Here is a 25,936-nt window from a genome sequence, read left to right as displayed (position 1 = left end):
TGCCGTGTGTGAGGCACGCCATGTGTGAGGCACACCGTGTGTGAGGCACGCCGTGTGTGAGGCACGCCGTGTGTGAGGCACGCCGTGTGTGAGGCACGCCGTGTGTGTGGCACGCCGTGTGTGAGGCACGCCGTGTGTGAGGCACGCCGTGTGTGAGGTACGCCGTGTGTGAGGTACGTGTGTGAGGCACGCCGTGTGTGAGGCATGCCATGTGTGAGGTACGTGTGTGAGGCACGCCGTGTGTGAGGCACTCCGTGTGTGAGGCACGCCGTGTGTGAGGCACGCCGTGTGTGAGGCACGCCGTGTGTGAGGTACGCCGTGTGTGAGGTACATGTGTGAGGCACGCCATGTGTGAGGCATGCCGTGTGTGAGGCATGCCGTATGTGAGGCACGCCGTGTGTGAGGCACGCCGTGTGTGAGGCACGCCGTGTGTGAGGCACGCCGTGTGTGAGGTACGTGTGTGAGGCACGCCGTGTGTGAGGCATGCCATGTGTGAGGCACGCCGTGTGTGAGGCACGCCGTGTGTGAGGCACGCCGTGTGTGAGGTACGCCGTGTGTGAGGTACGTGTGTGAGGCATGCCATGTGTGAGGCATGCCGTGTGTGAGGCACGCCATGTGTGGGGTACGTGTGTGAGGCATGCCGTGTGTGAGGTACGCCGTGTGTGAGGGACGCCGTGTGTGAGGCACGCCGTGTGTGAGGCACGCCGTGTGTGAGGTACGCCGTGTGTGAGGTACATGTGTGAGGCACGCCGTGTGTGAGGCACGCTGTGTGTGAGGCACGCCGTGTGTGAGGCACGCCGTGTGTGATGTACGTGTGTGAGGCACGCCGTGTGTGAGGCATGCCGTGTGTGAGGTACGCCGTGTGTGAGGCACGCCGTGTGTGAGGCACGCCGTGTGTGAGGCACGCCGTGTGTGAGGCACGCCGTGTGTGAGGTACGCCGTGTGTGAGGTACGCTGTGTGTGGCACGTGTGTGAGGCACGCCGTGTGTGAGGTACGCTGTGTGTGGTACGTGTGTGAGGCACGCCGTGTGTGAGGTACGTGTGTGAGGCACGTGTGTGAGGTACGCCGTGTGTGAGGCATGCCGTGTGTGAGGCACGCCATGTGTGAGGCACGCCGTGTGTGAGGTACGCCGTGTGTGAGGCACGCCGTGTGTGAGGTACGCCGTGTGTGAGGCACGCCGTGTGTGAGGCACGCCGTGTGTGAGGTACGCCGTGTGTGAGGCACGCCGTGTGTGAGGCACGCCGTGTGTGAGGCACGCCGTGTGTGAGGCATGCCGTGTGTGAGGTATGCCGTGTGTGAGGTACATGTGTGAGGCACGCCGTGTGTGAGGCATGCCGTGTGTGAGGCACGCCGTGTGTGAGGCACGCCGTGTGTGAGGCACGCCGTGTGTGAGGTACGCCGTGTGTGAGGCACGCCGTGTGTGAGGTACGCCGTGTGTGAGGCACGCCGTGTGTGAGGCACGCCGTGTGTGAGGCACGCCGTGTGTGAGGCACGCCGTGTGTGAGGCATGCCGTGTGTGAGGGACGCCGTGTGTGAGGTACGTGTGTGAGGTACGCCGTATGTGAGGCACGCCGTGTGTGAGGCACGCCGTGTGTGAGGTACGTGTGTGAGGCACGCCGTGTGTGAGGCACGCCGTGTGTGAGGGACGCCGTGTGTGAGGGACGCCGTGTGTGAGGCACGCCGTGTGTGAGGTACGTGTGTGAGGCATGCCGTGTGTGAGGGACGCCGTGTGTGAGGTACGCCGTATGTGAGGCACGCCGTGTGTGAGGCACGCCGTGTGTGAGGTACGTGTGTGAGGCACGCCGTGTGTGAGGCACGCCGTGTGTGAGGCACGCCGTGTGTGAGGGACGCCGTGTGTGAGGGACGCCGTGTGTGAGGCACGCCGTGTGTGAGGTACGTGTGTGAGGCACGCCGTGTGTGAGGTACGCCGTATGTGAGGAGCTTCAACAAAGCATTTTAACAAGAACTAATGACCCTGAGCTACAGTACAGACATTCTTGATGTGGCATAGCACTGCTTAGTAAACATGGGCCCAAATCCTAATCCAGACCCAATTCCCTGTTACCCTGGCTGGCCGTTTCACACTTAGCATCAGAACCCCGTAGGGGTAAAAATAACGCAAATATTAGAACAATCTACTCACAGAAAAGTAGCATCTAATCTTCTTCCCAGCACCAGCTAACCCCAAATACTTTTCCTTTTAAGTAGCTAATATCCTTTGTTCCACATTCTTTGCTAATCTCTTTAACTGGGGGTTTCTTATTCTGGTGACAATACACAACCAGAGCCATATAATATAATCAGTTCCATATATACAGTATTTGCATAGGGCACAACCCTACAGCTGAGCAAAACGGTTTATTTATCAGGGATCTGCTCTCATGTCAACACTTTACAAGTTTATATTGTAGCTCTACCTCTACTAGAGATTTGCATCTTAAACGTGCGAGACGGGCAGATATTCGCCGTTTGCCCATCGCTACATTTTAGTAGAATCGTCAAAATGTGCAAAACTTCACAAGCCATTAAATAAATATTTCTCTATGTCTCCCCCACTTTCTCCATTTCTCCCTCGAACTGAAATAATAGGAAGAAAGCAGAACTGGGGAAGATGTATAAAATATATAGCGTGTAAACTTCTGTAAAAAATTACAAACAAAAGCTTTAAAACTTAGCAAAAACTTTTGTGAACCGAAATGTTGAATATCTCTGATCTTTACAAAGTCTGGTAAGGTTTGGGTAATTCTACATATTGCAAAGAGGCCAAAATCGGGTTAGTTTGGATGAAAACCCCATAATCTTCATTGGGGATTTTTGGCCCAAAATAAACAATCAATAGAATTGACCGCTTATAGGGAATTAATTAAATGCAAATAGTTCATTATTATGCACAATAATACGTGTTTGGTTTCCAATAAAAAAAATACGCTTTTCGAAACAACACAAAGAAACTTGATTATTTGCCAAAGCCCTTTGTGGCTATTTACAAATATATATATATATATTTGTAATTAAAATAATCTGCATATAATTGTCGGTGCATTTTACTAAGTATGGTGTGAGTGCATTTTACATCCTAAAAGCCAAGCTGAATGGTTGTTTTTTCTTATACGTAATCAGATCATATGTGGAAAATATATTTTACGTACGAATAGTTTTTATCTTCACACTAAAGAATTAGTAATTCAAGAGAGAAGTTTATTACACATTATTCTAGCATTAATGATACGTGACTTTGTTACAAACTCATTCTCATTTAATAGCGTGTCTTTGTACTCCCATTTCTTCCTACCATTAAACAGGAAATGATAAAAACAATTACTCTGCATATATCCTAATTTTAAAACGGTGTTGTATTTAAAAAATAAGATATTTTAACCTAGAAGCTTATGTAAATGTGACTGTGAAGGGATATTATTCTTCCATTGACTGCTTACAGATATAATTATACAAACCACTTGGAACTCAGTAATTCATTTACAATCCTTATATGTTTATTGTGTGCATGCACAAATTAAATATATCGTCCTATGTATTCTATTAGAATCAGGCTCGTCCAGAGGTGGTAAGCAGGGAAGGCGCCCCCTACTGTAGGGGCAGCAGGTCTCAGGGGCGGCAAGAGGGAGAGAGTAACAGCCCTGATGCTTCCTTTGTTTTTTCCTTTTTATAATACATGTAGGGTTGAAGCAGGGGGTTTCCAGAGCTGAACCCCGTTAATTTCAGCTCTGGGGACCCCCTGCTCTCTGAGCTACCTCATTAGGGGGTGCCGGTATTTCAGCTCAGGTTTAAAGCCCTCGGTCACATGGGCCAATAGGAAGCCACCTATGACATCACGGCTTCCTATTGGCCCATGTGAGGGGACAGCTAAACCTGAGCTAGCGATCCCGGCACCGCCAAAGGAGGTAAGCGTCTCAGGAAGCAGGGGGTTACCGGAGCCGAAATTAAAGTGATTCAGCCCCTGCCTGGGGGGGTGTGTTGGGCATTTTACTTTTTTGCTTAATAGTGCGCTTGCCTATAGGTGACACACACCCTAGGGACGGGCTGTTTAGACAACAGGCGGTCCTCGCTTTTCCGACGGAATGCCTCCCGCTAGCCGCCGTCGGTTAATGGATTGTCGGATTGCGGGTCCCATGTTAATCGGCGGCCGTGACCGTTGGATAAGCGGGTCCGGCGTCGGATAAGGCATTATGCGGCGTCGGATAAGGCGTCCGTCGGAAACCGGGACGTCGGTAAGCGAGGATCCCCTGTATACACTGATGACACCTTGCTCTATTTTCTAGTGTTTTCTTGAATAACTTTTAAGTGTTATTCTGCTGCTAAACCCGCAAATACACAGAACCAGCAGAACTATTAACTTACTCCTCATTGACGGTCAGCAGCTGCATTTCCGTCGGCACTGAATGGAGACCATTTTCTTGCAAGGTAGCTAAAAGTCAAATATATTTATTGAATTAGACAGATTAGTTCATTAGCCAAGAGGGTAAATTATCGATATGTTTAGAAAACAACATGTTATGTGGCCAAAAAGACATCGCTACGTCATCCTTTGTGGCATCTTAAAATGCCAACGGAGAACGCCGGTGAGTACACCTGTAAGCATCTCGGGAAGCAGGAGGACCCCGGTGAGTACACCTGTAAGCATCTCGGGAAGCAGGAGGACCCCCGGTGAGTACACCTGTAAGCATCTCAGAAGCAGGAGGACCCCCGGACCTAAATAATAATGCAGTTCCGCTCCGGAACAGCCGGCAGTTTGAATGCTGGTAAAAGAAAATACACAAATTTGGGCGGGATTGTTGATTGTCCCACAGTCACTCGTAGCCCATTGTGGCCAAGTACTGCCATCTACTGCCCTTATTCCCTCCCCTGCTGTCTCTAAGTCTCCCAACATACCACTTAGATTGTAAGCTCTCCGGGACAGGGATTTCCTTTCCTGTTGTCCGAGACACATATACATACATATACATACATACTGTATATACATATATATATATATACACACACACACACACACACACACACACACACACACACACACACACACACACACACACACACACACACACACACACACACACACACACACACACACACACACACACACACATATATACACATATATATATATATATTATTATTATTATTACTGTGCTCATTTGGATGTATTTGACAGGTCTGCAATATACATCTTAGGTATGTTTCCATACAAAGGTTCAGATGTTACAGCAACAACCGGAATGCCTCCTCAAGGAGAGAAACAAGGAGATGAGGAAACAGAGAGACAGCAAGGAGGGGAGAGGAGACAGAGAGACAGCAAGGAGGGGAGAGGAGACAAAAATACTTGTAAGTGTCAGATTTAAGTAAAACGCTTCCAATCCCCCAGGTGAGACCCCTTATACATGTCACTGGAATTACTTCACTTTGGTCCTAGGAGGGAAAGGCCTCTTTAAATGGGCCGGAAGGAATCTTATGGACTAGCACTGCTTACGGCTTTCAATATTTAATACAAAAATAAAATAAGAGTCTCAGCTATTTTTTCACCCCGCGCTGCTGGTTTAGGTCGTCTCACCTGAACTGTCCTCATTTCTCTCCATTCCTTTCTGAGCACAGAACTTCTCCCCGTACAGGCTCTTCAGGATGGCGTTGGCAATGGGGAGCATCATGGCGGTGGACGCGGTATTGCTCAGCCACATGGAGAGGAACGCGGTGGTCAGCATCATTCCTAAAATGAGCCTGAGACAAAGGGAAGTTTATTGAATTTTCACCATTTGGGATTATTTCTTAATGGTGAACCCCCTCCCCCCTCCGCCCTCCCCCCTCCGCCCTCCCCCCTCCCTCCCCCCCCCCCCAAACAAAAGATAGTCTTTTTAGTCCTTGCGGTTTCTTATTGGCGCGCGTGACCAGGACATTTAAACCTGCGGAGCTGTTTGTGACGGGCAAGGGTAACCAAGCTACACATAACAAAGGTTAAGCCCTCTGGTTGCCCGTGGGACCCGTGGCTCCTTGGCAGCTATCTAGCACTATAAGCCAGGGGCCAGGTATCTTGGCATGTAAAGTTAAAGTGACAAAAGTACAGGTGAACTATCCGCGCTCGAGCCGTCCAATGAATTAGGTCCCCCCTTGCTGCTGACCGTGCGTGAGCGCATCCTCAAAACACTCCAAAAATGGAGTCCACAGATACAAAAAACAGAATGCGCACAGAGCGCAGCGGGGGTTAATAACCAATAGTACTGAGCAGTGCTCTATCCATAGGGGTACATGCATACTGCGAGTACCTGTGACCCTACCAATGATCACATAACACCTAATAGGTGTGAAAAGACAATTTTAACAAAGTTAAAGTGACCCCGACTTTTCCACTTTCACTGTTCCTGTTACCCCAGACTCATGAAACTTGCTGTAAGTTTTAGGTGGGATATTTGGGTAAGATTGCACTTATTTTGTTTGCAGAAGTTCGGGATCCGGAGCTACCGGTGGTACCGTCATTCTACCCGGCATGCAGGCACTATTTGCCGGTACACGAGAAGAATTACACCGGGGCTGTCCAGAGTCCCCCAGATTCCTGGTTTTCGAGCCCCCATATCCCAGTCCTAAGTCCCTCACAGTCATGAGTCCCCCCAAGGTCCCCCATGTATTGAAGTATGTGATATTATGGTTGATACATTTCTTATAAGGCTCTGTGCAGTCTGCCCGGGCATCCAGTTAAGGTGCCAGCAAGTCTGCATAGAGTCCGTACTTCAAAAGGGAAAGGATGTCCAGAGCTGTGAAGACCGTTTGGTGGGCGAGGAAGGGTGAATGGCCAGGTCCGGAATACAAAGGGCACCCTGCGGTTACACCTTTTGTAGTTATCAGACTTGGTGGAGCCTGCCCAGCAGGTGGCAATGAGTTAGCCAGAGAGGATGCCACCATAGAGTCTTCTCCCTTTGACTAAGATTCATATTTCCCGCTCCCACGGATTCGCACGCCTACTCCCCTGACGTCAGCCGGGGACGGGCAACTGTTTCTATTGGCTGACGGGGAGGAATTCCCATGCTCCGATTGGCTGCTCCTTTCCCCTCCGTTCTAGGGATAGCCCAGCGGAGTGTATGTAAGGTGCTCACCAAGAGAGGGAGCCACTCCACCCAAGCCAACCAATGAGGTGAGTTGATGAAGCTAAGGCGGGCTTTTCAAAGTTGCTCTGTTTGAAATAGCAGCCGGCTTCGTTTTGAAACCGGAAAAGTTTGCCTCGCAGACACATTGGGGCCTATGCAGAGAGCAGCGAATTTTAAAATTGGCGAGTTTAATAAAAAGTAGCTTTTTTGGAGAGTTTTATTCTCCATATGCAGAAATGTGCGAATTCTGCTATGTTTAACATGAATGCGTGTGGCGAGTTTAAATTGGCGAGATGCGCGCTGCAGAAATGTGTTAAAAAAAATTCGCGCCTTTTTTTTTCCTTTCCTATGGCCGCGAGCGGCAGCTTCTTGCCAACTTTTCCTGGCGAGGCAAAAAGGAGACAATCTTATTGGCGCGAACAGCCGCTAGATGCCGTTCGCGCCTCTCTGCATTAGGATATTTTTAAAACTGGCGAGATGGAGGTTCTCGCCAGCCGCGAGGCGAGTTTTAGAAATAGAAAAAAAAAATTGGCGCGTTTTTCGTAACTCGCCATTTTCTGCTGTTTTCTGCGCGAATTTCTCCAAAAAATGGCGAGTTTTGAAATAGCGCTGCTCTCTGCATAGGCCCCTAAGTCCCGTTTTTTGCGCCCAAGTTCTCAGAATCGAACGGAGTGGTCACGGCTAAGAATTGAAGCTGAAAAGAGGATCAGGTGAACCGGGAGTATATCACGGTCAGGGTACCCTGCACCCAGGAAAGCCCAGATTTTCCCCCAGCCCCCCAGTAAGTATTTGTAACTGTTTCTTGTGTATTTCTTCTTGTAGTACGCGGGTTTACCAGAATAAACACAATTTGTTTTTACTATCTTGTTCTACCTGATGAATGATCCCAGTAATATATAAATGGTGTAAAAAGTGCCTGTTCTCCAGTGACACTGCTATTGTCACCCCCTACAGAGGTATCTCGGGTAACAGTGCAAAAAACACCATATCTCCTCCATTGGAATCTCAGTTGGGGTTTTTCTTCTCTGATAAATCAGGTGCCGTTCTGGTTTTAGCTCAGTTTTGTAGACCTTACAAAATACCCAACTAGATTGATACCCAGATGGAATATTCTGGGGGAGACATTTCTGGACATACATTACTGTACCTGACTGGTTGGACACCCACTAACATGAGCACTTTAAGGGCAATCCTTCGGTGCACATTCCACTCTTCAATAGCTGCGGCCATTAGAAGCCCACTAAGGAACAGGAAGTTTGTATCCAGGAAGTACTGTGGACACACTTTGCTGGAGGGCAGGATTCCCATGAATGGAAAGAGGACTATTGGAAGCATGGCGGTAACTGCCAGCGGTAAGGCTTCTGTGCACCAGTAGAACGCCATCAACAGGACCACAAATAGGCATTTTCCTTCCTGCAAATCAAAGCAAAAGAAACTGTTCACATAGTCCGACAATAATAATCCCACGTGGTGGGCACATTCACGTCTCAGACAGGTCGGCGACCCCTGCAGAAAGGGGAAAGAGCCTTAAGCAGTTCTCATGGGGCAAACTGAACCAAGAAGAGTGACCAGCACCCAAATACAATCATGTGGGAAAGTGTTTAGGTCCCCTTGTGCCGAGTTCAAGCAGACTAATTTAGTCCAGAATATTCCATGGCGCTTTACTTCCGAGTCTTGCGTTGTCCTTCTCTGGACCGTTCATCAGGTCTCTGCGGCATTTAAATGTCCCGGCCACGCGGGCCACTAAGAAGCCACAAGGGATGTAGTCACGGCTTCCTATTGGCCCACCTCACGCCGGTCATTTAAGCCGCCATTTCGTAAGGCACACAGTTCCCTGGCTGCAGAGATACCGGCACCCCCGGCGGAGGTCAGTATCTCTGGAAGCAGGGGGTCGCCGGAGCTGAAATGAACGCTGCACAGCTACGGAGACCTCCTGTGTTAAACCTATCATTAAAAATGTTTTAATTAAAAAGAATAAATGAAACCTGTGTAGCTGCTTTAATGAGGGCGATGCTCCTCCTGGGAGCAAAGTGTACTAATGCCAGTGACATATTTAACTCTTGCAGTGACTGAGGGACCACGTCCCTTCTGGTCTGTCGGAGCCATGTCACCGCTCCTCCGTGTGACTTTGTTCATCTCTAGCTTCTGAGGGTTACACTGCACTTCCTCCATTATTACCTCCTGGACTTTTAGTATTTCAAATGGAGAATTGGATATTAAAAATAAACATACAGGACCCCTATAAGCTCATATTGAACCCCCAAAATAACCACAACATATATATATATATGCGTATAAGTGTCAAAGAGGAGTGCTACTGAGCATGGCAATATAAATTAGTGTCATTGGATGTAGCACGGAGCTCTGTCTGTGTTTCATGTTCTGTCTCTGGTTTTAAATATATATTAAAAATAAGACCAGCATTGGGAAGGGGAAGGGCAGAGTGGGAAGGGGAAGGGCAGAGTGGGAAGGGGAAGGGCAGATTGGGAAGGGGAAGGGCAGATTGGGAAGGGGAAGGGCAGATTGGGAAGGGGAAGGGCAGATTGGGAAGGGGAAGGGCAGATTGGGAAGGGGAAGGGCAGATTGGGAAGGGGAAGGGCAGAGTGGGAAGGGGAAGGGCAGATTGGGAAGGGGAAGGGCAGAGTGGGAAGGGGAAGGGCAGATTGGGAAGGGGAAGGGCAGATTGGGAAGGGGAAGGGCAGATTGGGAAGGGGAAGGGCAGATTGGGAAGGGGAAGGGCAGATTGGGAAGGGGAAGGGCAGATTGGGAAGGGGAAGGGCAGATTGGGAATCGGAAGGGCAGATTGGGAAGGGGAAGGGCAGAGTGGGAAGGGGAAGGGCAGAGTGGGAAGGGGAAGGGCAGATTGGGAAGGGGAGGGGCAGATTGGGAAGGGGAAGGGCAGATTGGGAAGGGGAAGGGCAGATTGGGAAGGGGAAGGGCAGAGTGGGAAGGGGAAGGGCAGATTGGGAAGGGGAAGGGCAGATTGGGAAGGGGAAGGGCAGATTGGGAAAGGGAAGGGCAGATTGGGAAGGGGAAGGGCAGATTGGGAAGGGGAAGGGCAGATTGGGAAGGGGAAGGGCAGATTGGGAAGGGGAAGGGCAGATTGGGAAGGGGAAGGGCAGATTGGGAAGGGGAAGGGCAGATTGGGAAGGGGAAGGGCAGATTGGGAAGGGCAGATTGGGAAGGGGAAGGGCAGATTGGGAAGGAGAAGGGCAGATTGGGAAGGAGAAGGGCAGATTGGGAAGGGGAAGGGCAGATTGGGAAGGGGAAGGGCAGATTGGGAAGGGGAAGGGCAGATTGGGAAGGGGAAGGGCAGATTGGGAAGGGGAAGGGCAGATTGGGAAGGGGAAGGGCAGATTGGGAATCGGAAGGGCAGATTGGGAAGGGGAAGGGCAGATTGGGAAGGGGAAGGGCAGATTGGGAATCGGAAGGGCAGATTGGGAAGGGGAAGGGCAGATTGGGAAGGGGAAGGGCAGATTGGGAAGGGGAAGGGCAGATTGGGAATCGGAAGGGCAGATTGGGAAGGGGAAGGGCAGATTGGGAAGGGGAAGGGCAGATTGGGAAGGGGAAGGGCAGATTGGGAATCAGAAGGGCAGATTGGGAAGGGGAAGGGCAGATTGGGAAGGGGAAGGGCAGATTGGGAATCAGAAGGGCAGATTGGGAAGGGGAAGGGCAGATTTGGAAGGGGAAGGGCAGATTGGGAAGGGGAAGGGCAGATTGGGAAGGGGAAGGGCAGATTGGGAAGGGGAAGGGCAGATTGGGAAGGGGAAGGGCAGATTGGGAATCGGAAGGGCAGATTGGGAAGGGGAAGGGCAGATTGGGAAGGGGAAGGGCAGATTGGGAAGGGGAAGGGCAGATTGGGAATCGGAAGGGCAGATTGGGAAGGGGAAGGGCAGATTGGGAAGGGGAAGGGCAGATTGGGAAGGGGAAGGGCAGATTGGGAAGGGGAAGGGCAGATCTCTTCAAGGAAATTAATGTAAAAACAAACAGTGCAAATCAGCGCAGATCGCGGTTTTAAAGTGGAAACGCTCGATGGCCATTTAATAAGAAGGGTTCTGTAAGAGATATACAGACGTTTACCTAGACCAGGACTCAAGGGCCACCAACAGGCCAGGCATTGGGGATATCCTTGCTTCAGCACAGGTGTGTCAGTCGTTGACTGAGCCACTGATTGAGCAACCTGTGCTGAAGCAGGGATATCTTTAAAATCTGACCTGTTGGTGGCCCTTAAGGGCTAGAGTTGGCCGCCCCTGACCCAGACTACCTGTCCCCCTTGAGTAAATAATCTCCGGGGACACCTCTGCACAGGACGAGTGAGAAGTAAGGATTACATGGGGCCCGGAAACCTACTCTACAGATACACACCGTGCGGTTAATGAGAACAGCAAACGTTTCAACCTTTGTCCACTGTATACAAATGAATTATAAACCAAGTACATTTCCACTTGGCTGTTTGATTGGAGGTTGCAGTAAAGGTGAAAACATGTGACCATTTAACCCCTTCTGTACTAGATTTAACCTATACTATGTGTATCATGTAACGACTCCCCAAACCGTCCTGCAAACACCTTCCAAATCTCAAGCTGACATACATGAGGAGGGGGGGGGGGGTAGGGGGGTATACACACGGCACCTACACAAAGACACCCAAAATAGTTATTTCTATCAAAAGTCGCTCGGACACATCACCCCCAGAGTGAGCGAGAGGTGAAGCAGGGTGCTGTATCAGCCAAAACACCGTTTTAATCTGATTTACTTGTCTATTTAGTGATTCAATTGGATTACAGCAGATGAAAAACTTTGATATGATTTTTCTTAGGAGATTTAGAAAAACAATTAAAACATTAAAGGATAGTGGCAACTTAGTATCAAATACTGGCATTATATATAACATAGTATGTATGTATCTATGTCTTATATATATATATATATATATATATATATATATATATATATATATATATATATATATATAGTGCCAACAGTGTACTCCGCACTTTACAAAGACAATACAGGACAGTGAATTATAATACGAAAAGCGCAGCAAAGTCAGACAATAGGAAAGGAAATCCCTGCCCCGGAGAGCTTACGATCTAAGCGGAATGTTGGGAGACTTAACCCGAGTCCATGGCGCAGGCGCACGCTCGACGGAGTGCATGGCATCGCGCGCGCTTGTCAGCCGAGCCATCTGTGGATTACAGATCCTCGCGACGGGGAGGCGTGTCGGAGGCGCGGCCGATGACGTCACGGTGCTGGTCTGTCCTCATTGGGAGAGCCGGTCACGTGACCCGGCCTTCGCGTGGCAACATCAAATAACTTCGGCGCGTGAAAAATCGGCGTCCTCATTGAGGAACGGCCTTTTGTTCGCGCTGCGCTCGGCATGGACGCGGCCTTACAGAGGCAGCAGGTGAGAGAATAAGTGCGGTAGATGGCAGTGCTCGGCAGGAGTGACTGTGGGACAGTAGCCATGGGTGCAGGCTGATGAAACGCTTCTTCTGAGAGGTGAGTTTTAAGGTTGGTTAGTATTAAATTAGATGGGTTAACACCATCAGCAAACGAAAGAGGTGGCGGGGAGGCGTGGGTGAGGGCAGGAGGGCGTGGGTGAGGGCAGGAGGGTGTGGGTGAGGGCAGGAGGGCGTGGGTGAGGGCAGGAGGGTGTGGGTGAGGGCAGGAGGGCGTGGGTGAGGGCAGGAGGGCGTGGGTGAGGGCAGGAGGGCGTGGGTGAGGGCAGGTGTATGGCTGGGGCCAGGATTAGGAGAGATATCCCAAGCAGCAAGAAGGAAGAGTAGAGAGAGGGAGAGGAGGTGGATAGAGGATTTGTGGGGGTGCTTTTTATTAAGGGGTGTAGAAGTTGTTGGGTAAGAGGTAAAACCATTGGTAATTATGCTGCAGAATGAGCGGCAGGAGAATGCGTTTTACCGTGCCATTCTGGAACGGACCCTGGCCAGAGAATTTGCTGATGATGAATGCCGGGCTTTGTATAATCCTCTCATTGTTCTATTCAGAATGCCACGCTGATATAAGAGGGAGAGATCAGAGCACGGCGTGCTGTGAGCAGGGAGCCGCAGGACCCGTAAGGAAATAGAACTGTTTGTGTGCATGCAGAGGTGCCACCATACAGCTGTAGCAGGCGTTCTTACCCGTGCTAACGCTGCCACGCTATTTAATAGTAGATAGCACACGCAGTATTTAACATGCTATTGTGCGCATTATTCTGCTGCTACATCTGCATGTGGAAGATACTCGTGAGAAAACGCTGCCTTTGTGCATTGAACAACTTTGCTGATGTAATTCCTGTATTGCAATTCGAGTTTGGTCCCTTATGCTGCGTCACTTACATCCATGAATGATTTGGGGAGTCATTACTGTAAATGGGATGTCAGGAGAGAAGTTATGCACATATCGTCATGTACCAAATTCTGGGCCAAATATACTAAGCAACGCGACTCCATTAAACACCTTCAAGCACCGCGTCTTACATACAGTGTGGCCATCTTATAGCCCATTGAATACGCTGTACAGTATCTTATGGAGTAGCACTGCTAAGTAAATAAGGCCCCCTCTGTCTAGACACGCCATGCTTCTTCTCTGTTCTCTGTAGCAGCTTTTACTTAGCCCTTTTTCTACCAGATGGTCCTGCCACACACGGCATGTGCCCAATGATAAAAGGACCGTGTAAATCGCTGTGCAGTGCGCACCCAACGCGTTCCTCAGGACTTTGCATAGAGTACGAGCTGTAGGGGAACGGCGTGATGATAATCCTGGTCTAGCCTCCCTCAAACCTCACGCTTACACCAACGTGGCCAACAGACTAGCAATTGTGAATACAAAACCACGTTTAGAACACCCGCTGACCTGAAGGTGGTTATGGTACAGTCCCCGACATGGAACGACCTGCGGGTTACTGAGTAATTGATGTGTGACAGGGATCATCAACTAGCGGCCAGGGGGTCTGCATGTGACCTTCAGACTCTCTGCTCCAGATAATTCCATAATAGCTCATCGGATAATTCCATACTAGCTCATCGGATAATTCCATACTAGCTCATCGGATAATTCCATACTAGCTCATCGGATAATTCCATACTAGCTCATCGGATAATTCCATACTAGCTCATCGGATAATTCCATACTAGCTCATCGGCTAATTCCATACTAGCTCATCGGCTAATTCCATACTAGCTCATCGGATAATTCCATACTAGCTCATCGGATAATTCCATACTAGCTCATCGGAAAATTCCATACTAGCTCATCGGATAATTCCATACTAGCTCATCGGATAATTCCATACTAACTCATCGGATAATTCCATACTAGCTCATCGGATAATTCCATACTAGCTCATCGGATAATTCCATACTAGCTCATCGGCTAATTCCATACTAGCTCATCGGATAATTCCATACTAGCTCATCGGATAATTCCATACTAGCTCATCGGATAATTCCATACTAGCTCATCGGATAATTCCATACTAGCTCATCGGATAATTCCATACTAGCTCATCGGATAATTCCATACTAGCTCATCGGCAGCCAGATACAATGTTCCCCACTAACAGTCACCTGTAAATGAAGATGATGTAAATATATATATATTGCACCGATGTTATGTTGAAATATAACATCTTTTCCAGTCTTTAAATGCATCCAAAATGACATTACAATAAGCCGGTGGCCTTGTACTCGCAGACGTTTCATGATCTGACCCCTTTGGAGAACGCGATGAAGAGCCCGGGTTTTTTGATGTTATTATACGGCCTGCTGTGGGTAGCAGTTTTAATTTCTATTGACATGCTTACACTTCTACTCCTTTAGATCAAAAAATGTATTGTTTTAGACCCCACTGTCTCCTATTCTGATTTTATAATATAAATATTGTATGGATCTTTAGAAAAATAGAAGTTAGAATGATTTTCGGTGGTGGAATCTAATCGGCTATGAATTTCACAAAACAAACACTTTTTGGTAAAATGTTGGAAATGTACTTTATACATAAAAAAAAAAAAAAAAAAGAAGAAATATCAGTATTGTTAAATTATATTTTAAATGTTTAATGTTTCCATGTTTGGGGGAGATTCCCTAAGCTCCAATAAGGGATAACGGGTAGAGATGGGTGAATTGTTTTGGCGGTTCGGGTCGGCAACGGATCGGCCGGTTCCTTTGGTCCACGGATTTTAACGGATCAATCTCAAAAAGGGCGATTCTTGCTCTGTGGATTTTTTATTATTACCACCACGCTCCACCGATTCCGCGACGCGCGGCCGGAATTTTTAGAGCATTCAATCCGCGAATTCAGCGATCCGTTGGCAGGTTCTTATGAAACGGCCAATGGATTGCCGAATCCGTGGATTTGATTCTACAAAATCGTCCACGCGTTTTATCCAATGGCGGATTTTGATTAATCCGCGCGGATTAATACCGTCCAAATCCATCTGTGGATTTTACACCGTGACATGGGTTGTTGTTTTATTATAAGGGAGGCGTCGGGAGGCTTCACCTGTCCCTAGTAACGGACCTTGCCCCGTGTTAAGCGCTATTCGGGCCAATGCCGGCTCCAGCTCCCATAACCCGTATTGGGGTGAGTGAATAACGGCCTTTGAACCTCTTAGGACCAGGACCACAAAGCTGCGTGACTTAACAGGATATTAATCTAAATTAATGTCACGTTAAAGCAGCAATCCGGGTTGAATGGTTTATTGTTTGTTTTGTTACAGGCAGGATTGAAGCAGGGGGTCTCCGGAGCTCAATTGTGTTCATCTCAGTTCCGGGGACCCCCTGCTTCCAGAGACAATTACCTCCGTAGGGGGCGCTGGTATCTTTTTTCAGTTTAAATGTCCCGGTCATGCGGGCCAATAGGAAGCTGCACCGGATGACATCACAGCTTCCTATTGGCCCAGGTGCCGTTGGACATTTAAACGCCGCCATTATGTTAGGCACACAGTTTCTCTGGGTGCAGAGATCCCACCGCCCCCTACGCAGGTAAATATCTCTGGAAGCAGGGGGTCCCCAGAGCTGAAATTAACACGGTTCAGCTCCGGAGACCCCCTGCCTCAATCCTGTAATAGTTATATTTTTTTTTAAGTGAAGCCCGTTTTGCTGCTTTAAGCCTTACCGCACATCTTCAAAAGCTACAAATGTAACAACGTTAGATCGTGTTTTTCTCCTGGCATAGCGGTAACCATAAAGGTCGTTAGTGATAATAAGAACCAAAACAGGCGTTCTCTCTCGCTCTCGGTGGGAGTGAGACGTACTTAACCTGACGTACTGGAAGCCAACGCAATGTCGTGCTGCAATAATGTGACATTAAACCGATGCTAATAAACTCAATAATTAGCTTTGATAACTGGCGTTAACCTAGGGTTATCAGGAAGCGTACGATACCCCTCACTGCTCCATGCTGTTTCCTCTTCTCCTTGGCCCCACCCCCAGGCTCCTGACAGCCCCTCCTGATTGGCTGCTGCTGGGTAATGCGGTCAATCAGGATAGAAGAAGTTGCCCAACCCCCTACAACAGCCCTGCTCAGGGAAATCCCGCGGTCCCCCAAGCCGGTCAGGTCACTACGTCCAGAGAGGTAATACACCGTGGTATACACATACACGCCCAGAGAGGTAATACCGGTATACACATACACGCCCAGAGAGGTAATACCGGTATACACATACACGCCCAGAGAGGTAATACCGGTATACACATACACGCCCAGAGAGGTAATACCGGTATACACATACACACACAGAGAGGTAATACCCGTATACACATACATACCCAGAGAGGTAATACCGGTATACACACACACGCCCAGAGAGGTAATACCGGTATACACATACACGCCCAGAGAGGTAATACCGGTATACACATACACGCCCAGAGAGGTAATACCGGTATACACATACACGCCCAGAGAGGTAATACCGGTATACACATACACGCCCAGAGAGGTAATACCGGTATACACATACACGCCCAGAGAGGTAATACCGGTATACACATACACGCCCAGAGAGGTAATACCGGTATACACATACACGCCCAGAGAGGTAATACCGGTATACACATACACGCCCAGAGAGGTAATACCGGTATACACATACACGCCCAGAGAGGTATTACCGGTATACACATACACGCCCAGAGGTAATACCGGTATACACATACACGCCCAGAGAGGTAATACCGGTATACACATACACGCCCAGAGAGGTAATACCGGTATACACATACACGCCCAGAGAGGTAATACCGGTATACACATACACGCCCAGAGAGGTATTACCGGTATACACATACACGCCCAGAGAGGTAATACCGGTATACACATACACGCCCAGAGAGGTAATACCGGTGTACACATACACGCCCAGAGAGGTAATACACATACACGCCCAGAGTGGTAATACAGGTATACACATACACGCCCAGAGAGGTAACACCGGTATACACATACACACCAAGAGAGGTAATACCGGTATACACATACATACCCAGAGAGGTAATACTGGTATACACATACACGCCCAGAGAGGTAATATCGGTATACACACACACGCCCAGAGAGGTAATACCGGTATACACATACACGCCCAGAGAGGTAATACACATACACGCCCCGAGAGGTAATACCGGTATACACTTACACGCCCAGAGAGGTAATACCGGTATACACATACACGCCCAGAGAGGTAAAACCGGTATACACATACACGCCCAGAGAGGTAATACCGGTATACACATACACGCCCAGAGAGGTAATACCGGTATACACATACACGCCCAGAGAGGTAATACCGGTGTACACATACACGCCCAGAGAGGTAATACACATACACGCCCAGAGTGGTAATACCGGTATACACATACACGCCCAGAGAGGTAACACCGGTATACACATACACACCAAGAGAGGTAATACCGGTATACACATACATACCCAGAGAGGTAATACTGGTATACACATACACGCCCAGAGAGGTAATATCGGTATACACACACACGCCCAGAGAGGTAATACCGGTATACACATACACGCCCAGAGATGTAATACCGGTATACACACACACGCCCAGAGAGGTAATACCGGTATACACATACACGCCCAGAGATGTAATACCGGTATACACATACACGCCCAGAGACGTAATACCGGCATACACATACACGCCCAGAGAGGTAATACCGGTATACACATACACGCCCAGAGAGGTAATACTGGTATACACATACACGCCCAGAGAGGTAATACCGGTATACACATACACGCCCAGAGAGGTAATACCGGTATACACATACACGCCCAGAGAGGTAATACCGGTATACACATACACGCCCAGAGTGGTAATACCGGTATACACATACACACCCAGAGAGGTAATACCGGTATACACATACACGCCCAGAGTGGTAATACCGGTATACACATACACACCCAGAGAGGTAATACCGGTATACACATACACGCTCAGATAGGTAATACCGGCTTACACATACACGCCCAGAGAGGTAATACCGGTATACACGTACACGCCCAGAGAGGTAATACCGGTATACACATACATGTCCAGAGAGGTAATACCGGTATGCACATACACGCCCAGAGAGGTAATAACAGTATACACATACACACCCAGAGAGGTAATACCGGTATACACATACACGCCCAGATAGGTAATACCGGCTTACACATACACGCCCAGAGAGGTAATACCGGCATACACATACACGCCCAGAGAGGTAATACCGGTATACACATACACGCGCAGAGAGGTAATACCGGTATACACATACACACCCAGAGATGTAATACCTGTATATACATACACGCCCAGAGAGGTAATACCGGTATACACATACACGCCCAGAGAGGTAATACCGGTAAATACATGCACGCCCAGAGAGGTAATACCGGTATACACGTACACGCCCAGAGAGGTAATACCGGTATACACATACACGCCCAGAGAGGTACTACCGGTATACACATACACGCCCAGAGAGATAATACCGGTATACACATACACACCCAGAGAGGTAATACCGCTATACACATACACGCCCAGAGAGGTAATACCGGTATACACATACACGCCCAGAGAGGTAATACTGGTATACACATACACACCCAGAGAGGTAATACCGATATACACATACACGCCCAGAGAGGTAATACCGGTATACACATACACACCCAGAGAGGTAATACCGATATACACATACACGCCCAGAGAGGTAATACCGGTATACACATACACACCCAGAGAGGTAATACCGATATACACATACACGCCCAGAGAGGTAATACCGGTATACACATACACGCCCAGAGAGGTAATACCGGTATACACATACACGCCCAGAGAGGTAATACCGGTATACACATACACGCCCAGAGAGGTAATACCGGTATACACATACACGCCCAGAGAGGTAATACCGGTATACACATACACGCCCAGAGAGGTAATACCGGTATACACATACACGCTCAGAGAGGTAATACCGGTATACACATACACGCCCAGAGAGGTAATACCGGTATACACATACACGCCCAGAGAGGTAATACCGGTATACACATACACGCCCAGAGAGGTAATACTGGTATACACATACACGCCCAGAGAGGTAATACTGGTATACACATACACGCCCAGAGAGGTAATACCGGTATACAAATACATGGCCAGTATTACCTCTCATTTTTCACTGGACAGAGTCGAAATACAGGACAGTCCGGTTGAACATTGGACACCCACCGGGCAGTCCTACGTTAACCTGAGGGAACATAACTTCCGTTACTGATTTAATTCATGTGACATTAGGAGCCGGAATGTAACAGCCCAGTGGGTCTGGCGCTGAGTAAGTCATTATTGTGCCATCATCAATCATCTAACAGGGAGGAGAATGCGCGTATCAGATACACAATTATAATGTTCCCAGTGAAAATCAAAGTTTATTCATTTCACAGTGTGCAAGTAAAGGGCGATTTCATCTCCGCTAAGGTTCTAGTTACATTGCTGAACATAGGTGAATGGGATTGGCTGATTCACTTCTGCTCTTTCTCCCAATAAGATTTGGCCCTTAGCAACAAACATCCCTGTTCAACAGTTATGGGGCGCTCAACTCCAGTTCTCAAACCCTCCCCCCCCCCCCCACCGCCAACAGGTCAGGTTTTAAGGATATGCCAGCTTCAGCACAGGTGGCTTAATCAGAGACTCAGTTTTTGACTGAGCCTCTGATTGAGCCACCTGTGCTGAAGCAGGGATATCCTAAAAACCTGACCTGTTGGTGAGTTTTGAGTTCTGGAGTTGAGAATCCCTGCATTAGGCTGAGTCCCCGCTGGCGCTGAGCTCGCTGAGCGGGCGGCGCTTGGCGCGGTTACATGCATATATATATATATGCAAGTTCCCGCTCACGCGATGTGCGCGTGCAAATGCGCGGGCACACACGCTCGGTGCTTTTGTAAATAAAAATTTTAAACGTTACAGCTTTCCCGCTTGCTCGATAGCCCGCAATTGCGCCCCCCCGCCCCCCCCCCCCCCCCCACCCCCCGCACGCGCGCAAGTTGCAGGACACCCGGCGCTCATGCTCTAAGCTCAGCGCCAGCGGGGACTCAGCCTAAGTCGGTGAAACCTTCACAACTTGTTGAATCATTCTGATATATATAGTTGTACATCAAATAAATGGATTAAATACAACAGCTCTCGGACAGACCCTCACAGCCACAGAACTGCAGTGTTGTAAAGATGCTGCCCATTTAACTGAAAATAGCATATTTTTAATAGTCTTTTGAAAAAGGCAAACAGTGTTTATAATACTGCTTCAAAAAGAGAACACCAGATTCAGCCTCTTGATTGATGCATATCTCGCAGCTCGTTCACATACTCCAGTCCCCCACCAACAGGCGAGGTTTTAAGGATATCCCTGCTTCAGCACAGGTGGCTCAGTCAGTCCCTGCTTCAGCAAAGGTGGCTCAATCAGAGCAGCTGATTGAGCCACCTGTGCGGAAGCTGGGATATCCTGAAAACCTGTCCTGTTGGGGGGGGGGGGGACTGGAGTTGAGCTCCCCCCCCGATATACTGTATCACTAACGCAAAGTAACATGACATTTGAACTCTTTAGCATTGGAAAATAAAGGTGTGGAGTTTGCACAGAAAAATTGTGGGACTGGTAAATTCGGCGTTATCTCGACACATAAAGATATGTATGTGACTTTTAGACTTACATTTACTAGGCAACTTAAAAAAACAAGAAGAGCCTTACCTGCGCAGGTAGAGTAAAGAGTATAGGTAGAAGCAACAGCGGAGTTGCAATCAGTACGATATATCTTTTAATGCACCAGAATTTCTTTACCACGGCTACCAGTCCCGACATACTGTAGCAGCAGCTGAATAGTGCTAATGAAAGGCCTTTCGCTGCTTAGAGGGGTGTTATATCAGGGGAGGGGTGTTATATCAGGGGAGTACAGGAGTTACTGTACCACCAGTTACTCTGCAATTCACAAACCCCTCCCACGTACCTCCTATTGGGGCCATTTACAGCCAACCTGGTGGCCGGAGCACGGGAATGTTTGGACAGGAGCGTTTCTAGGAATATCTAAATAATGACTTTGTCACCTGTGTGTCAGACGTTCTGTTCTGAACCACAAAGGCCGCATTTATGGCATAAAGTCTCTCAATTAGTGTCACATTAGGGTTACCCACATGGTAAAAAAAAACACAAGCCAGATACTGTGTAGGGTTTTAGTGGGTTATTAGTGAAACGTTTAGAAAAACAACTCGTAAAACACTTCCATTCACTGTCAGTGTACGTGTGACAGTTAGCATAGTAATATTAAAGTATGTAACCAGGAACTTTTAGTGTCATTGTTAATAAAGTGATGCGATGCCACAGCGATTGGATCATATACATTGTGGGGGAAAGGAGGAGAAACCTGTATTTAGAACATAGGACTTTCTGCAGCATTCGCGTAACTCCGATTTTTACGGTAAACGGCCTCAGACCACGGGGGCCCAACTCCAGTCCTCAAGCCCCCACCCCGAACAGGTCAGGTTTTCAGGATATCCCTGCTTCAGCACAGGTGGCTCAGTCATTCCCTGCTTCAGCACAGGTGGCTCAATCAGAAGTTTATTTATTGTATTTATAAACATGTGTTACCAGGAAGTAATACATTGAGCGTTACCTCTCGTCCTGGGCACAGAGTTATAACAACACACGGTTACATTAAAATAACAGGGGTATACAGTAATTTCACAGACATTTCATGGACAGATAGAGTTGGATGATTGGGTGCAGGGGATAAAGGGCTGGTGAGTTTCAGATTGAAATAGAGCAGCTTTAACATCACCAAACATCAGCAAACGGCTCACACCCGTTGGCTGCCCTTCTACTGCGCCAAAGGATGTCCGCCTTTGGGGAACGCAGATGCACACTGGGGTGGGTGATTTTCAATGCAGTTGTGAGCACTAAAGTTCTTTGTACTCTTGGCTCATTAACATTCCAGTGGGGGGGATTTTTGGGCCCACAACCCCCAAATCTCAGTGATGTCACTTTGTGGCCGGTAATATTCTCTGCTACAGGGCACAGATACTAATTTTATATATATATATATATATATATATATATATATATATATATATATATATATATATATATATATATATATGTTATAATAAAGACACAGGAAAGCAAAGCATTCTTCAAATATTCAGCACCCTGTTTCAATGTGTATATATTAACTCCCCACTAGAATCCCTCTGACGCACACACATTGAGTTATTAGGCACCGAACATATGAAATAAAAACCCTTTTTTTCCATTTAAGATGGTGGTTGTATTGCCACAGAATAACAGCACAGATTCTCCCAAAAGGTTACAAAATGTTTATATAAGAAGGTGATATTATTGGCAGAAGGTCGCTGCTATTTTGCATACTTCTGACCCTGTACATTGCTCTGAAGAAAGCGGACAGAAAGAATACTCTCCCGCCATGCTGTATACAGGCAGCGCACTGCAGGAATGTCCTTGGGAACTCCGCAGCGGAGAGGGGAGCCCCACTAATTATTAGGGGAGACGTTTGGAATTCCTTCACAGGCTGGATCATGAAATGGGACCGCTACGGTCCCTGCTATCATTAGAGCGTGGCTGCTTGTATTGGGACATCCTGTTACCCTATGAGTGACCTTTAACCCATGGACATCACACAACACCGCACTGAAACACTATTGACGTTCGCTCTGCAAAGAAACACTTAAAGCGCTGCTTTTCTTATTAACTAATCAGGGAAAAATATTTGAAATGTCACTTATTTACCCAGCATAGCGTGGGTCACTGGCGCACGTTCCCCGGTTACAGCGCGGTTACAAGCTTGCGGATTGGGAAACAGGAGTGTGGTTCAGCAGTTACAGCTCGCAGAACAACACGCCGTCTGTATGAGAGAGAGGGAGAGCAGCGTTCTCTTCTTATTGCAGCACAGCGCCTCTTATATACAGTACTGTATGCAGTAATCTCTAACACTGAGAATAACATACATAACACAAAGGGGCTGTATCAACGTTTGACTTTTTGCTCCAGTGGAATTCATATTATTCCGCTCTTCAATATTTAGGGGGGTTGCAAATACTTCAGATACCTTGGAAACGTATTAAAAAAAAAGGGGGGGGGGGGGGGGGGGTTATGCCGCTGGAAATTGAGTTAAAGCCCAGTGAGCGCTGAATGCAGATAGCCACATGATACGGGGAATCGTGACTGCTTTAGGATAGTATTGCCTTTTTAACACCTTCACTGCCAGAGCAATGTGTTTCCGGCTCTGTCACAGCGACGGGTTAATGCAAGCTGAATAAATATATATATAAACACGCGCACACGCGCACACGCGCACACGCGCACACGCGCACACGCGCACACACGCACACACGCACTGGCTCAGTGAGTACAAGAGCAGACCCTGACTTTAAACCAGGGAAAGCCTGGTTCGAACCCCCAATCAGAACCTCTTGTGACCTTGAGCACGTCAATGTCACATCACCCTGTGCCTCACACCACACGTAGATTGGAAGCTTGAGTGGACTCCTTGTGCCTCCACAATTCTATGTACAGCCCTGCGTACACTGTCAGCCCTGTGTAAGAAAGAGAAAATATGTATTATCGTTTACAGTAGATGTAAACAGTAAATAAAAATCCCGCTTGTGAGCACATTCACGTGTCTCAGATGGGTCTGTAACCCTGCCTTTCCTCATTATCTCTTATCATACCGTGCTTCCACTGCCGCCAGGGATTCTGGATAATGACATGCAAATGAGCACACAGTGTCACTTTTTACTCCTCATCCATTTTAACATGGAGCCCTATGAGCTTATGCCTGCCGTATTACACCGCTTTTAGAGTGCTCAACTCCAGTCCTCAAGGCCGCCCAACAGGTCAGTTTTTCAGGATTGCCCTGCTTCAGCACAGGCAGCTCAATCAGCCCCAGCTTCAGCACAGACAGCTCAATGAGTCCCTGCTTCAGCACAGGTGGCTCAATCAGAGGCACAGTCTTTGACTGAGAAGGACCTGTTGGGGGGGGGGGATTGAGGACTGGAGTTAAGCACCCCCTGTCACAAGCCTTTCCCATCCATGAGAAGTGCAATACGTGCTTCCAGGAACCAGTGACATCATCACCACATGCATCATTGCGATGGCAGGAATAACAGTGACATCATCACATGCATCATTGCGATGGCAGGAATAACAGTGACATCATCACATGCATCATTGCGATGGCAGGAATAACCGTGACATCATCACATGCATCATTGCGATGGCAGGAATAACAGTGACATCACCACATGCATCATTGCGATGGCAGGAATAACAGTGACATCATCACATGCATCATTGCGATGGCAGGAATAACCGTGACATCATCACATGCATCATTGCGATGGCAGGAATAACAGTGACATCACCACATGCATCATTGCGATGGCAGGAATAACAGTGACATCATCACATGCATCATTGCGATGGCAGGAATAACAGTGACATCACCACATGCATCATTGCGATGGCTGGAATAACAGTGACATCACCACATGCATCATTGCGATGGCAGGAATAACAGTGACATCACCACATGCATCATTGCGATGGCAGGAATAACAGTGACATCACCACATGCATCATTGCGATGGCAGGAATAACAGTGACATCACCACATGCATCATTGCGATGGCAGGAATAACAGTGACATCACTACATGCATCATTGCGATGGCAGGAATAACAGTGACATCATCACATGCATCATTGCGATGGCAGGAATAACAGTGACATCATCACATGCATCATTGCGATGGCAGGAATAACAGTGACATCACCACATGCATCATTGCGATGGCAGGAATAACAGTGACATCATCACATGCATCATTGCGATGGCTGGAATAACAGTGACATCACCACATGCATCATTGCGATGGCAGGAATAACAGTGACATCACCACATGCATCATTGCGATGGCAGGAATAACAGTGACATCATCACATGCATCATTGCGATGGCAGGAATAACAGTGACATCACCACATGCATCATTGCGATGGCAGGAATAACAGTGACATCACCACATGCATCATTGCGATGGCAGGAATAACAGTGACATCACCACATGCACCATTGCGATGGCAGGAATAACAGTGACATCATCACATGCATCATTGCGATGGCTGGAATAACAGTGACATCACCACATGCATCATTGCGATGGCTGGAATAACAGTGACATCACCACATGCATCATTGCGATGGCTGGAATAACAGTGACATCATCACATGCTTCATTGCGATGGCAGGAATAACAGTGACATCACC

General features: G+C 48.1%; 1 protein-coding gene across 2 annotated transcripts in view; it reads right to left on the bottom strand.

Annotated features, from left to right (window-relative positions):
* SLC13A3 (solute carrier family 13 member 3) overlaps nt 1-21,527 on the bottom strand; it is a 51,255-nt gene extending 29,728 nt beyond the window's left edge. Inside the window, exons 1-4 of one of the 2 annotated variants that reach the window (XM_075571301.1) lie at nt 21,351-21,527; nt 8,237-8,502; nt 5,568-5,731; nt 4,361-4,427 (exon numbers count right to left, since the gene is read on the bottom strand). In XM_075571301.1, coding sequence (XP_075427416.1) covers nt 4,361-4,427; nt 5,568-5,731; nt 8,237-8,502; nt 21,351-21,461 — 608 coding nt within the window. In that variant the 5' untranslated portion in view covers nt 21,462-21,527. The remainder of the gene's footprint in view (nt 1-4,360; nt 4,428-5,567; nt 5,732-8,236; nt 8,503-21,350) is intronic. The other variant, XM_075571300.1, reaches the window with a different exon arrangement.
* Between the last annotated feature and the right edge of the window lie 4,409 nt (nt 21,528-25,936).

The sequence above is a fragment of the Ascaphus truei genome, chromosome 15 (genome assembly GCF_040206685.1).
Source record: "Ascaphus truei isolate aAscTru1 chromosome 15, aAscTru1.hap1, whole genome shotgun sequence".
Classification (NCBI taxonomy): domain Eukaryota; kingdom Metazoa; phylum Chordata; class Amphibia; order Anura; family Ascaphidae; genus Ascaphus; species Ascaphus truei.
Note: the sequence above shows the minus strand (reverse complement) of the source record. Positions and strands in the feature narration are given on the sequence as shown.